The 16534-nt window shown below is 43.9% G+C and overlaps 1 protein-coding gene across 1 annotated transcript in view; it reads right to left on the reverse strand.

The window, feature by feature from the left end:
* LOC137437583 (uncharacterized) overlaps positions 1–16534 on the reverse strand; it is a 230052-nt gene that overhangs the window by 1954 nt on the left and 211564 nt on the right. The window contains exons 22-24 of the mRNA XM_078766282.1: positions 3574–3660; positions 2781–2822; positions 2475–2523 (exon numbers count right to left, since the gene is read on the reverse strand). Of these exons, the coding sequence (XP_078622408.1) occupies positions 2475–2523; positions 2781–2822; positions 3574–3660 (178 nt within the window). The remainder of the gene's footprint in view (positions 1–2474; positions 2524–2780; positions 2823–3573; positions 3661–16534) is intronic.

Genomic DNA, 16534 nt, shown 5'->3' on the forward strand with positions numbered 1-16534 from the left:
TCTGCACCCAGACTCAAGAACTCAAGTGTGCTTCCTATTAATTCAATGCACCATCCTGTCAAACCTCCAAGACAATTAATGTCTTTCTTGGTATTTGTGGTAAATTTTAGAGGTCTTTGAATGAAATAGAACTGCATTTAAATATCAATATGTACTGTATATTTTTTCTCGAAAACTAGTTGTTCAAGTCTGTGAGACATGAATTGTGATGATGGTCATTTTATTGCAAGTTATTTTCAATTTTGTTCAGAGATGTCAGGATAAAGAAGAAGACCCACTCATTTTTGGCTTCAGACATTGAAAACTTGGACAACAGTGGCCTCCGTAATTATTAAATGGAACAAGATTGGAAACAACCATGACTCTTCCGAGAGCTGGCCGACCGGCCAAACTGAGCAGTCGGGGGAGAAGGGCCTTGGTAAGAGAGGTGACCAATAACCCGATGGTCACTCTGTTTTGAGCTCCAGAGATCCTGTGTGGAGATGGGAGAAACTTCCAGTAGGACAACCATCACTGTAACACTCCACCGATCTGGGCTTCATGGAGAGTGGCCAGACGGAAGCCTCTCCTCAGTAAAAGACACATGCCACTGTGCTCTTTGGAACCTTCAATGCAGCAGCAATTGTTTTGCAGGCTTCCCCAGATCTGTGCCTCGACACAATCCTGTCTTTGAGCTCTGCAGGCAGTTCCTTCGACCTCATGGCTTGGTTTTTGCTCTGATATGCATTGTCAGCTGTGAGACCTTGTATAGACAGGTGTGTGCCTTTCCAAATCATGTCCAATCAATTGAATTTATCACAGGTAAACTCCAATCAAGGTGTAGAAACATCTCAAAGATAATCAAGAGAAATGGGAGGCACCTGAGCTAAATTTCAAGTGTCATCGCAAAGGGTATGAATACTTCTGTCAGTGACATTTCAGTTTTTTCTTTTTAATAAATTTGCAAAACTTTCTAAAATCCTGTTTTCTCTTTGTCATTATGGGGTATTGAGTGTAGATTGATGAGAGAAAAAATTAATTTAAACGATTTCAGCATAAGGCTGCAACATAACAAAATGTGAAAAAAGTGAAGGGGTCGGTCTGAATACTTTCTGAATGCACTGTAAGTACTTGTAAAATCGATTATATTTGGAATTATAACCTTAACTTATAAGCAATTGACTGATTTTCCAACTGCCCGGATCATCAGCTGGGCACCGATTTTCATTGAGGCATTGATCCTTTCAGCCAGAACCTCTCCAAACGAAACGACAGATCCACAACCCTGGCCGCAGGTCCACATCACAAGATTACTCAACATCAATGGAATAAGACTGCTGCAAGCTTTCGTCATTTATCTCGATCCTGAGCTACATTCTGTGCCTCACACCATGATGGACCCAACTCCTCCAGATCAGTTGCCATAGTCCTTCGCCAAGTTGTTTTTGGCCTGCCTGGTTCCCTACTTCCTGGCACTGTCCATCCGAAAGCAACATTGGGGATTCGGTCAGGGGACATTCAAACCATGTAGCTAAGCCATTGGAGGCGGCGACACTAAATTTCAAGGGCATTCTGTGGCAACCAGTTTTTTCATGCAAGTCTTTGTTGGATATCTTATTTAGCCAGAAGATGCCGCACATTTTCGATAGGCATCCATTGTGGAAAGATTCACCATGCCCACATCTGACTTAATTACCCGCCAGCACTCAGAGCTATACAGATAAACAGACTTGACATTGCTGTTATAAAGTCTTATCTTTGTTTTCAGGCTGTACTGCTTCGACTTCCAGATAGATTGGCGTTGAGTGATTGCATTACAAGCTTTTTGGAGTCTTGCCTTGATGTCTTTCTTGGCTCGATTGACTTTGCTGATTAGACTGCCTCGGTATGTAAACTCATCTACAGTCTCTCGGGCTTCCCCATTTACAGTAATAGATGCAGGAGGTACGGTGTTGATGTTCATCACCTTGGTCTTGGTGGTATTGATATTAAGATCTGTCCTTCTCGCAAAGCTTGCTCGCCTGTCAGTTTGTCCTTGCAAATACGTGTCCCTTGATGACAAAACAGCTAAATCGTCAGCAAAGTCCAGATCTTCAAGTTGGGTGGAAAGGGTCCATTGGATGCCTCCAGGTCTACCGGATGTGATGTTCCTCATGATCCAGTCGATTGTAATCAGAAAGTGGATAGGTGATATGATACAACATTGGTGAACTAAAGACTCTACCAGGAACCACTGTGATAAGTAGGTGCTCAGGATGACAATGTATTCAAGGTGGTTGAAGAATTTGCTTATTAGAGTGATCATCTTCTGTGTAATTCCATAACATCTCAGTATTTTCCACAGGCTTGCTATATAAACATGATCACATTCATTCTTCAAGTCAATGAAATTGATATTAAGAGGTGCATTTCATTCAAAGCATTCATATTATTATTAAATAAATATATTATATTGCAATCAAACTTCAATACGTTTGAGTGAAATCCATACTTACCAATGTTTTCGTGATGAAGCTTCGTTAATATGTATGCTTCATGCAACATCTGCAAAAGAAAAAAGAAAAAAAAAGGAGAAAACAAACGGAAAATTATACAAATTCCTTCAATAAGCTGGAATCAGGTTGTCACCCCCATCACAATAACCACAAGATTGTAACTCACACAGAGATGCACGGCCTCAGGAGCCAAGAGACAAAGATATATCACAGACAAAGATTCTACCAGGACAGTTCAGAGGTAAGTTAAACTGTGTTCATTCAACAGTTAAAAACACCACTATCTCAATATAAACACAAACTTACCATTGGTCCATCATCCACAAATTTTGCCAACTTCAAAGCAACCTGAAAGAGGCGACAAGAGATCATATTACAACATCTCAGTTACAATATGGGAAAATGAGTAAAATATATGATATTGGTGTGTGGTGATGCACAATTATTATATCTGTTTATACTGAAGTCAATGTCGGAGATAAATTATAGAAAGAAACAACTTCACACAGACGGACGATAAAAAGGGGAATAGGTAAACGATTACATCAACACACCACAAGTGAATCTAGTCGAGTGCTAAGAATTGGAAGAAGGACAAACATTGAGGTACAAGGGATGAGGGAGTAGAAGGGGGTGAGGGGCAGTGATGGACATCAAAGTGTAAATTGGGGAAAAAAATAAAATAAAAATCAATGGTAGGAATGAAGAAGCCACCTCAAGTTTGCATCAAGGGGTTTTCCACATTATTTTTGGTGAAATTTGTGACACACAACCATCATCTGTCACAGATTACACATTATTTGTTCATTGCAATCACATCTATGATGTAATCTTCTCCACGTGATGTGGGCCCTGCAAGTCAAAAGAAAAAGCATCGTTCATCTCATCAGAAATAAAGATAAATTCAGATGCAGGAGAATTTCCCGATCCCTTTGCTCTCATCCTTCTTCCATGTGTCTCCCCGTTGTTTCCCTCTGCACTGCTTGCTTTCTGTATTTTCCACCGTGTTCAGTTCTTTGTTCTATCTCACTCTCCCGTGAGCTGTTCCATCTCCCAGAAAGTTAAATGAAGAAACAGGAAGTATATCACAAGCTTGTACCTCTTTTGCGGAGATGACATTCGTTGCTTGGTAAACGAATCCAAAACCTCCTTCTCCAATTTTGGAGATAACCTTCCACATCCCGACCTGAAAACAAAGGCACAAATAAAGCTTCACAACAGTGCTTCTGAAATGAAATAGAAACAAGAAAGAGTAATCAGAGATTGCAGACACTCGCCATGACATGTTTTAGTGGTTTTTAAGGCTATTGTGTTCAAACAAATATGGCGGCCGTACCACATGACCTTTGGCGTCATCTTTTATTTTTCTCCACAAAGTTATCCCCAGATAATGCTCAAAAAATTTCATCTTGATCGGATGAACTTTTGTACTTGTCAAATTATGACGTCATAGTGGAGACACCGATGACATCATCATTCACATATTGTTATGTTTATGGGGGGGGGGGGTGGGGGTAGGTGAAAGAATTCCATAGGAGAGGTATCATTGTATAGGAAGCAGCATGGACCATGTGATGAGCAGGAGATTTTAGATGTCATAAGTAGAGAAAACGTAGCTGAAGGTTGTTTAAATGTTCATCACACGAGGGGTGGTGACGTGCTAATTATCTCTAGGGTTTAAGGTTAGTTTTCCACTGTGCGTCACACCCTCTGTAAATTTTCCCTAACATTTTTGCTGACATGGCTGGCCATGTAAATCAACCCTTAAATTGCAACAACCCTGGCAAAAGCCAAGCAGGGCCGGCGATGTGATCCCGGCCGAAATGAGCCTGCCCTCATGGAGCTAATAAGGCAAAAGACCCGGCCAGTAGAGGCGGAGAAGTCCAGCAGGCCATGCCCCGAGGTACGCGATTGGCCTGTAGGATATGGGCAGGGCGAACTGAGAGGGACGTTCAATGATTGGCTCTCAGCAGTGAGGAAGAAGAGTGCGCGTCTGCTGCTCGGGATCGGAGAAGAAGGCTTCGCCATCTTTTGTCCGTGTGCTGAAAGAGAGCGGTGTGCTGGTTATCTTGGTATTCCCATGAGGGAGAGCGGTTTTTCTGGACCAGCGTGAGAGAGGTTTTGGTGGCTGTGGTGCTCTTCGGAGGCAGAGGCGGCCACGTCCGAGGCAGTGGAGGAGAAAGGAGGCCATCCTCATGAGTTTGCCACTGGCTCAAAAGCAAGTGCCTTTGACGAGTGGCGCTGCCGCCATTTTGAGCTTCCCACAAGGGAAGCTTTCAACATCATCACCACCACCAATCTCAAAAGGGCCATTTGGGACACAGATAAGTGCCGGCACACAAAGGGATTTTATTTTCCCCTGTGTGTTGTGTGAATCAGTGTGTGGAGGCATCACACAATAGGGCATTAGTTTTACCAAAACATTTATTTCGTCCACGTTTTATTTTCATTAAACCATTGTGTTGCATTTTACTGTCGTGCTTATTTGTTGTTGTTTCGGAATAAACCCGTGTGTTCCATTCAGTTAAACATCTCACATCTCTTCATTCCTGTGCATGCCAAAAATAACCGTCATCATCGGGAGGTCGCCTCACAGTTAAAGCTGGTTCGACCATCCATCTCGGCTGATATTATTCGCCAGAGACACAACAATATCGTCGAGTGGATGGCTCTCAGATAAGGCAGAGCGTCCACGGAAGGAATCGAGCTTAATGAGGTGTTTCCAATTCAATGGCGGATCATACACGAGCAGGGGGGTTGGGGGAGAATGCCGCGGCTTACCTGATGGTCCGACGATGTCTTCACCCTATGGAAATTAACTCAACCCGAGACAGTGTAAAATGTACAAACAGAAGGAATATTTATTGCAGAACCCGCGAACAATGAAAAACGGCGATAAAAAAATGTCCTAAATTGGGATGCCGCACACCTCACTTCAAATACACACAATGGAAAGGATAATAAAATTAACGTTTCGTCGTGTTGTGTATGTGAGCTTATCTGTGTCTGGATGTAGCGTCCGTCAGGAATCGTCCAGGCTCCAGTGTTCACGCTCCCCCAGGCCTCACCGAGCACCGGTCGAGCCCGCTCAGCGGCAAGCCTCGCTCTCCTGTGAAAGCCAGGGAGGATAATCGATGGCGCTCCAACGTTTCCCTGACGTCCGTCGTAATGCAGGCAATTCGCAGCTCGCAAAGGAAAGGTCCAACCAGGAATGAAAGGTAAAAGCAGAAGGGAGGTCTGGGCAGGAAAAGCAGCCAAAGCGAGAAGGACAAAGGGAAGAGCTCAGAATGCCGGCGAGCGAGAGGTTTTACTGGTGGTCTTCTGACATCAGCTCTCCTCTCCATCAACCAGTGCGTCGTTTTCTTGTCCCCTTTCGCGCCTTTACACTTCACCGGCGCTTCTCCTCCAATCAACGCACCGCTTCTTCGTGATGCTTTTGCGCCCTATGCACTGATTGGCTGTCGTGTCATGGGTCAGTGGCCAGTCCGTGTGGCACGTCCCTCACCTTCCTGCTCTCCAATCACGGGGAAGCTTTCTGCCTCTCCCCCAACCAATCACAAGTCCCCCCCCCCCCCTACTCTGCCAATCGGTGGTCTCGTTGTTACTCGCCCCTCACCCTCGTCAATCAAGAGCTCTCCTGGGCGTGGCTCTCGGCCTGCCTGTGCAATGTCTGCTTGCCATGCAAGCTGGTGATGCGGCTGGCTGCGGCTCCATTGGTGGTGCCCCGAACCGGCTTCCTGTTGGTTCTTCCGGTCAGTCAATGTAAGAGGGGAGTTAATTAATTACAGTCATGCGTCGCTTTACGTCCGTCCAAAAAACGTCCGATCGCTTAAACGTCCGTGGCCCATAAAAATAAGAAAATAATGGGGATTAAAAAAACCCATTCAGACAACGGGACGCAGCGGACATAAGTGGCCTTAGAGCGGGTGCGCTCACGCATGCATCACGTGTTCTTAAACAAAATATATTGTGCTGCCAGGCGTATGATGATACAGTACAGTAACTATACTGTATATCCATAATATGTTTTGATCGATATAAGAAATGCCGATGTTACTGGTTTATGTTTTTTGGCTATTGTAGTGTACAGTACTTTTAATTTGATTTCCTTACTTACGAAATAAAAAGTTTACAAACTGTATAACAGTGCATGCTTGGTTTTGCCTCGTCGGCAGCGCCGCAGCATCATCAGCATCCAGTCTTGATTACCCCCGCGTATCGTGAGCATTATTCCATTGTCTTTACATTTGATTTCATTAAAATCAATCCACCCTAAAGTTAATCATGGGTCCCCAACGCAGAGCAACCAGCCCTAGTGGTAGCAGTAGCACGAAACAATGCAAAAGCATTGATTTGGAGGAGAAGCAGAAAATAATAAGACAGCGTGAGGGCGGCAAATCTGTGAATGCTATCGCACGTGATTTCGGCATGTCGCACTCTACGATCACGACGATAATGGAAAACAAAGAAGATTCTTCAAGTGGTAAAAGGATCGGCTTCAATTGATGGCAACAAGATTGACCAAGTTTCGAGAGGGACCGATATCGAATATGGAAAATATGCTGATGACCTGGATTGAAGACCAGATTCAAAAGCGAGTCCCACTCAGCACACTAACCATCATGGCCAAAGCAAAAAGTTTGTTCGAGATGTTGAAGCAACAAGCAGGAGCCGACGATGACAAAGAGTTTTCCGCAAGCTCTGGCTGGTTCAAGCGCTTCAAACATCGCTATGGGCTTCATAACGTGAAAGTCAGCGGCGAGTCGGCGAGTGCGGATTCTGCAGCAGCAGCGGAATTTATCGATAGCTTGGACAAGCTTATCATCGAGGGAGGATATTTGCCCCAGCAAATAATTAATATGGATGAAACCTCCTTGTGTTGGAAGAGGATGCCCGAAAGGTCATTCATACACAAGGAGGCCAAGTCAATGCCAGGCTTTAAGGCATTCAAGGACCGAGTGACTGTGATGTTGGGGGGGGGGGGGGGGTTGTGAGTGTTGCCGGATTCAAGTTGAAACGTTTTGTGGTGTGGCATATCGTGAACCCCAGGGCTTTTTAAAATATCAACAAACATACGTTGCCAGTGTATTATAGAGCCAACCAAAAGTCATGGATGACGCAAGCATTGTTCCAGGATGCCCTTCTCAACTGCTATGCTGGTGATCTCGAAAGATACTGCATAGAAGAAGGGGTAGAGTTCAAAATTTTGTTGATTTTGGACAATGCTCCAGCTCCCCCCCCCCACGCCCCTTCATTGGTGACCTCCACCCTAACATCAAAGTGGTTTTCCTGCCACCGAATACCACCTCTGATTCAGCCTGTGGATCAAGGGGCTATTGCAGCTTTCAAGTCCTACTATCTCAGGTGGACCTTTGAAATGGCTATTTCTGCAATGGGGGATGACAAGAAGACACTGAAGGAGTTTTGGAAAGAATATAACATGTACCACTGAATCAAGAACATTGCTTGGGCCTGGAATGATGTCACAAAGCAATGTATGAACGGAGTGTGGAAAAAAGTCCTGAAGAGATATGTGAACGATTTCAAGGGTTTTGAAACGGACGCATAACTTGTGTTACGTGCTCCTCCCCGACCCCCTGGTCATGGTGTACCTCCGAGCCCCGAGAGGAGCCACAGCAGAAAAATGTGTTATTCTGTGTATCAAAGATCAATGGAGAAGCCACCCCAATTGTTACTCACAAACAAATATTGTATTAAGATCACACAAGAATAACAGCACAACAACAATAGTATTCCAAAGTACAATCACAATGTCCTATGATGGTACTATCAGTTTTGCAATATATAACTCACTGTGCTCCAAGTGAGTGAAACAAGAACATTCCCCAATGTCTCTTATTCCCAGCTTCAAAACGAAGTTGATTCGCTCCAGTGATCGCCAGAACGAGGTCCAATCGAGACCAGAATCCCGTGCGGATGGCAAGCCCAGATACACAGCCGTAGCTGTACAAAGGCGCCCTCAAGGCGACTGGAGAATCCAAAGGCGCCCTACAGGCGACTGAGAGATCACACCCTCTGGTATGGACGAATTAACCTTCAAAAAGCCACGTCACACACACACGCCCCAGATCAACGTCTGAATGCGGTGGAGATGGTCGAAAAGAGACGAAACCGCGAGCGAAGCACAAGTCCTGCGCGAGTCAAAATGGCCGACGACCCGCTCTTGAGACGGGACCGCCCGGCGATAATTCTCTTCGGAATCCACCGCCAAAAACCTGACACGCAGGTTGATCGGTCACAGCGATGACAACTTTGTCGCAGGAATTCCTTTCCCGGAAACCCGAAAGTTCGCTAGTGACTCTTGCTCGCCAACGTTCGCTTCAGAACGCAGAGCGACTCGGCTTTCTTGTCCGACTCCCTCGCTCCGCCCCCTTTTTCTCCTCTTCCTCTTCCTCGCCGTCCGGTTCCCGTTTCATTGAAAACCTTAACTTTTAACTTTTTTAAATAGAAATATCTATTCCCTTTAAATGACAACAATAATAATACATGGAATCAGAAATGTTTCAAGTGGATGAAAACCCCAACAACAGAAGTGACGAATCCGTAACACTTCCCCCCCCCATAAAGAAAGAAAGTTTGAACATAGTGAAAACTTTCTTTGTAGGCAAAACTCTCCCAACAAACAAAAGTAAACTCACACCAAAATCATCAATTCCCGTGAGCAATGATAAAATCAATATTTCCCAAAAATAAAGCAACAAAACTTCAAACAACCTACAGAGATTTCCAAAGTTAGTTCACTCTGGACAAAGCATCAGCAACGACATTATCCCTGCCCTTTACATGCTCAATCTCCAAGTTGAACTCCTGCAAAGCGAAACTCCATCTCATCAACCTCTGCTTTTTTTTTTGATTTTTTTTTTTTGGAATGAAGCTTAAGGGGTTGTGCAACTCCACAGCACTCTTTTAAGGAGGCCGAGCTGCGAACCAGGTTTCATGGTGGTTGGGTGGTAAGGCCTGGAAGTATTCACAAAATGGACGCCTTTAGGAACATGGAGTTCACTGTTAATCCGTGTAGGAATCTTGGCTCGGCTGCTCCGCAGCATTCAGTGCTTCAAACTCATCCTAACTTTCATAATAATCACGGTTGGAGCGCTTGTCGCTGTAGTCACGTGAATAGCGGTCTCCTTCTCAGCCACTACCCTGATAATCATCCCTTCGGGAGCTATAGCCACCCCTGAATCTACCTCCACGTTTTCCTCCTCTGTAGCCCCCCTCGACACCCATGGCCTGCCTTCTCTACTATTAAGGTCCGACCATCCAAATCCTTGCCATTCAAATCCTTTTCTGCATCTTTGGCATCATTGGTGTTTTCAAACGTGACAAAGCCAAACCCTCTTGACTTTTGCGTCTCCCTGTCTTTTATCAGCCGCACTTCCAAGAGTGGTCCATATTGTCCGAAGAAAGAGTCCAGAACAACTTCCCTTGTTCTGAAGTTCAGTCCACCTACAAAGAGCTTGCCAACATTGCCTCCATCCATGACTTATGTGTGCTGACACTTAGTTTCAGGGTACTTGACAAGAAGTGTCTGTGCAAAGCGTGACGTCAGTACCTTCCTCTTCTCTGCAGAGCGCTTCCTACCCATAGCACAAGTCATGGTACAGGATGGAAAGATACCCGGAATCTCCTGCTCTAACAGTGCAGCGTTATTTTCCATACTAGGCTTCTCAACAAACATTGGCTTACCAGAAACTCGACCACCGGCCAAATCATTCCTGATAACCAAAGATATTCCCTCTACAGGTAGAGTGGCTTGTAACCCCACGGTGACCGGTCCTGACACCAAATCAGACTTCAAATGGATGACATGAAGTGGGGCTTTAACACAGCCACCAACCCCCTGTAAAAGAACACTAACACCAGTTGCCATCTTCTCTGACAATGGCAAAATGCCCTCAAGCATCAAAGATTGATGTGCTCCTGTGTCCCTCAATACCCTAACAGGTCTCTGGTTAGTCAAGTTTCCATCCAGTGACACAAACCCCTCCAAAATAAAAGGTTTGTAACGCTCTTGAACAAGGTCGTTCTGTGATGCCGTAACTTTGGCATAAGAACCTTCACAAGGCACTGTCCGCCAAGGATGATTTCTCGCATTTGCCAATGCATTCGGAGTTGTACTACTGTACTAGTCTGACTCCGCTCCTGATTTTTCCTTTCCAGGGCATGACATTGGGACATCAAGTGTCCAGGTTTCTTGCAAAAAGCGCAAGTAGGCCCAGAGGAAAAACTCGTGGTCTGCCTCGAGCCCCCCGGAAGATAAGTCTGTTTTGGAACTGTAGTCTTCTGATCCCTAAAAGTCGCGGTATCAGATTTGTCCTCATAGTCATCTCTAGGCCGCCCCCATGAATATTCGTTCTCCGCACTGGATGTACCATAACTCCCCTGGCGAACTCTAGACGGGAAGTTAGGTTTGTAGAACCCCATCCTGTGTGTCAAGGCAGAGTCATCGGCCACGGTTGCTGCCTCATACAACTCTGGTACCTTCTTTTCCTCCAGATGTACTTTAATGTCCTCGTGGACACACTGTTTGAATTCTCCACCAAGATCAATTGTCGCAACAGTTTGAAGTCTTTCCCAATCCCTTTCAAATCACACCACTGATCAAACATGGTTTCCTTCATTCTGGCAAACTCCACATGGGTCTCACTCTCCCTCTTCCTGGCATTCCCGAATTTTTGCCGGTAAGCTTCAGGGACCATTTCATAGGCTTTGAGAATGGATTTCTTCACTTCCTCATAATCGATACATTTGTGAATCGGTAAAGCCGAAAATATATCTTGAGCTTTATCCACCAGAACACTTTGCACTAACATAGTCCAGGACACCACAGGCCATTTTAGCATTTGAGCCACTTTCTCAAAGTGTGAAAAAACTTGGCGACCTCCTTTTCATTGAAGGGTGGAACCAGCCTCACATGCTTACCAACATCCCAGGTGTTCTGACTAGTTGTCAAACCAGCCGGCATGGATGCTACTTCTCCCCGTTCTCCCATTAATTCCAGCTCCTTGAGTTTAACTTCCTTCTGATACTCCATGTCACGTTCCTTTAACTCCCTTTCGGCTCTCCTTTCCTCTGCTCTTTCCTTTTTGTACACCGCACATTTCCTATGCCATCTCCAGGCATTGCAAATCGTCATTGCTGGGCACCGAAGGGGGTTCGGCAGTGACACACGCTGAAAGGGAGTACTCAGTTTTCACTATGGTTGTTTTCTTTCTTGTTTGTATGTTTGTTTGTTTGTTTGTTTGTCCGGGCGATATCTCAGCCATCCTTTGGGCTGGGGAGCTGAAATTTCGGCACAATAGTGAGCAAGTCCTTTGTCAAAAACGCTATTTTTGTTTTTTGATTAATCAAATAATTGAGGAGTTATTTAATTATTAGCGATTAATTAAGTACTTATTTAATTAATCAAATTTCCCTTCTCTTCTGACAATTAACTCAGGCACCCTTTGAGTTAGGAAGCTGATATTTGGACATGCCAATGACCAGGTGATTTGGCTGCAAAGACTATTTTTGATTTATTAATTAATCAATTTATCAATTAATCGATTAATTATTTAATTATTCGATTCATGACGAAAAAACAAATGTTTTTTAAAGTTACAGATTCTGATGAAATAGTGGTGGTTTATGTGTTCTCTGACCGAATTGATTAATAATTTAATTTTTTAATGATTATTATTTATTTATTTTCATTATTAATCATTTATTTATTTTCTTTCTCATTTGGCCAATATCTCAGGCACCTTTTGAGCTGGGAAGCTAATATTTGGACATGACAGTGACCAAGTGATGTGGCTATCAAGGATATTTTTGATTTATTGATTAATTATTTCATCGATTAATTATTTAATTATTAATTGATTAATTAATTATTGATTAATCAATTAATTATTTAATTTTTTGTTAATGACTTATTTAATTACATTTCTAAAAGATACATCTTCGGATGAAGCGCACAAGTGGTTTAGTTATGCTATTAGCCAATTGATTAAGAAAATATTTTGTGATAATCTTTTATTGATTTTAATTATACAATTAATCAATCAATTAGTGCACACCTCTCCCTCCCAATGCAGCCTCAATGAGCTGCACTGCGGTATTGCCGGGCGCCTGAGGCGCCCCGGCAATGCCGCGCTGCAGGATATTTAATTATTTGGCATGGGGGCGGTGTACTTTGAATGTATCTGTACTTGTCTCTTCTTTCTTCGAGTTCCCTTTCAGTTCTCCTTTCCTCTGCTCTTCTCTCCTCGGCTTTCCATTCCAACTCTTTTCACCTTTCCTGGCTCTGCAGTTGCATCTCCATTTTCCGGAGCTCCACATCTTCTTTTTCCTCGGGTAACCAATCCCGGGCTACCTCTGTCCATGTTCCCTGTCCCACCAGAGATTCTACCACAAATGTCTGCATCTCTGCTTTCTTCATATGAGCTCGGACCTCCAAGTTAAAATGTTTGGCCAATCTCAAGAGTTCCGATCTTTTTAACGCTCGGAACTGTGCCTCATTAGGGGATGCCACAAACGTTTCTGCATCAAACACCATGGTGACTATTGGTTAGCACCTGTTAACCTTCACAGAAAAATTCCCAAATTTTTTTGAAAAATTTGGGAATGTTAGAAAAATTCCAAATTTGGGAATTCTGGGAATGTTAGGGAATTCTATCCCGGACGAATGTTATGAGGGAATTTAATCCCAGACGGGCCCCCAATTTCTGTTACGTACTCCTCCCCGACCCCCTGGTCACGGTGTACCTCCGAGCCCCAAGAGGAGTCACGGCAGAAAAATGTGTTATTCTGTGTGTCAAAGATCAATGGAGAAGCCACGCCAATTGTTAATCACAAACAAATATTGTATGAAGATCACACAAGAATAACAGTACAACAACAAAAGTATTCCAAAGTACCATCACTATGTCCTATGATGGTACCATCAGTTTTGCAATATATAACTCTCTGTGCTCCAAGTGAGTGAAACAAGAACATTCCCCAATGTCTCTTATTCCCGGATTCAAAACGAAGTTGATTCGCTCCAGTGATCGCCAGAACGAGGTCCAATCGAGACCAGAATCCCATGAGGATGGCAAGCCCAGATACACAGCCGAAGCTGTACAAAGACGCCCTCAAGGCGACTGGAGAATCTAAAGGCGCCCTACAGGCGACTGAGAGATCACACCCTCAGGTATGGACGAATTAACCTTTAAAAAGCCACTTCACACACACGCCCCAGATCGACGTCTGAATGCGGTGGAGATGGTCGAAAAGAGACGAAACCGCGAGCGAAGCACAAGTCCTGCGCGAGTCAAAATGGCCGACGACCCGCTCGAGACGGGATGGCCCGGCGATAATTCTCTTCGGAATCAACCGCCAAAAACCTGACACGCAGGTTGATCGGTCACAGCGATGACAATTCTGTCGCAGCAATTCCTTTCCCGGAAACCTGATAGTTCGCTAGTGACTCTTGCTCGCCAACGTTCGCTTCAGAACGCGGAGCGTCTCAGCTTTCTTGTCCGACTCCCTCGCTCGGCCCCCTTTTTCTCCTCCTCCGCTTCCTCGCCGTCCGGTTCCTGTTTCCTTAACTTTTAACTTTTTTAAATATAAATATCTATTCCCTTTAAATGACAACAATAATAATACATGGAATCAGAAATGTTTCAAGTGGATGAAAACCCCAACAACGGAAGTGACGAATCCGTCACACTTGAGAAAATTACGAGCAATCTTTTGAACATGGCAAACGAGCTGAGCCTCGGCGTGGACGACGACGATAGAGAAGAACTGCTCGAGGTTGTTCCTGAAGAACTAACCAACGAAGAGTTGCTAGAGTTACAGCAACATCGGATAGCTGAAGAAGTGGCAAGGGAAAAGGAAAGTGAGGAGGAGATGGAGGAGGTGCAGAAGATTTTAACGAAAACGGGTTATCTAAATTCTTCGCCGACCTTAACACTCTGCTGAAAAGTGCCGAAGAGATGGACCCCAACACTGAACGCTTCTCACTCATAGAGAGGAATGCACATGCAGTGTTTGCCGCATATCGGAAAATCTACGAGGATAAGAAACAGCAGACAAAACAAACAACGCTCGACATTTTCATCAAAAAACAAACTCCTCCCCACGACGAACCTCAGCCAGGTCCTTCACGTATATAGAAATAATAAAAGTCCATCAGATTTAAGGATACGATACTGCATCTACCTCTCAATCAGTGAACAGTGTACTGTTTAATTTTACTTTACTATGCAGTACTGTACCTGTTTTACTGTATGTATATTATACCTGTATTTTTTTACAACAAAATATTTTCGCTAATGTAGACATTATGTTATTTTATTAGCCTTCTTAACCTTTGTATTTCATTAGTTGTGTACTTTATCTCGTGAATTTCGTCAATATTGTACAGCACAAGTACACTGCAATATTCCACATACACGTGAGTACAAATACAAAGTTCACAATGTGATGTTCGGACAACGTCCAAGTCGGTTAACGTCACGTTTCCAAGAACGTATCTTAGAAGTTAAGCGACGCATGACTGTCGTGTGTAAGCTCTAATGGGCCAAACTAATGTATGTGATGTATTGCCATGAGGGACAAAGGACATATCACAGGTTGGACACACAGGGGAATTAGCATAATCCCTACTCTGCCTAGCACACGATCATCCTTGTATGACCACAACTATGCACTTAATCCGACATCCGGCGATACAGGTACCGACTTATTTACATCGAGATGGTTCTTCTTCTTCGCAACAATCAGAGCATGATACCTATTCAGATTTACCTAAATCTATATCTACCTAAATCCTAATCTATCTACCTATGGCCCTACCCCACCGACATAACACAATATGTTATTCCGCATGGAGAGTTCTTTACCTTGAGCCATGTCTCCATTTTTTTGATGCAGCGCTTTCGGAGATATGGAGCGTTTTTCGGTTTTTCCAAGATGGCGCCCATACAAAAAGACATATGACATCATAATTATAATTTAAAAAAAATCTACAGGAGGAGGTGCGCCGATGGTGAAACTTTCCTGTCAATCGGACCAACAGTTGCAGAGAAAATAATATTTATTCTGTGCGGACAAACAGACAGACAAATGAAAAATCGGTCAGAGACCGAGGACTTGCCGGAATTTACTTTTTCATTGGGGATTTAGGACAAATATGGCGGCCGAACCACGTGACCGATGACGTCATCATTAACATATTTTATTCCCCATGGACATTTCTTTCCAATGAGCCATGTCTCAATTTTTTCTATTCAGCACTTTTGGAGATATGGAGATGCGATTTTTTTCGGTTTTTCCAAGATGGCGGCCGAACCACGTGACATATGACGTCATCATTAACACATTTTATTCCCCATGGACATTTCTTTCCAATGAGCCATGTCTCAATTTTTTCTGTTCAGCACTTTCGGAGATATAGAGGTGCAAAGCTTTTCCAAGATGGCGGCCGAACCACGTGACCGATGACGTCATCGTTAACATTTTTTATTCCACATGGAGAGTTCTTTACAATGAGCCATGTCTCAATTTTTTCTATTCAGTACTTTCAGAGATATGGAGGTGCAAAGTTTTGCCGTTTTTCCAAGATGGCGGCCAAACCACGTGACCGATGACGTCATCATTAACATATTTTATTCCCCATGGAGAGTTCTTCACAATGAGCCACGTCTCAATTTGTTCTATTCAGCACTTTTGGAGATATGGAGGTGCAAAAATTTTCGGTTTTTCCAAGATGGCGGCCGAACCACTTGACCTATGACGTCAACATTAACATTTTATTCCCCATGGAGAGTTCTTTACAATGAGCCGTCTCAATTTTTTCTGTTCAGCACTTTCAGAGATATGGAGGTACAATGTTTTTCGGTTTTTCCAATATGGCGGCCGAACCACGTGACCGATGACGTCATCAATTGGGCACAGTCTATTCCAGGTCAAGACAAATACGTGTGCAAAGTTTGGCGATTCTACGTGCAACGGTGTGGACGTAGTGCTGCAAACAGACAGACAAACAGACAAATGAAAAATCGGTCAGAGAC

The sequence above is a fragment of the Myxine glutinosa genome, chromosome 12 (genome assembly GCF_964187855.1).
Source record: "Myxine glutinosa chromosome 12, kmMyxGlut1.1, whole genome shotgun sequence".
NCBI lineage: Eukaryota > Metazoa > Chordata > Myxini > Myxiniformes > Myxinidae > Myxine > Myxine glutinosa.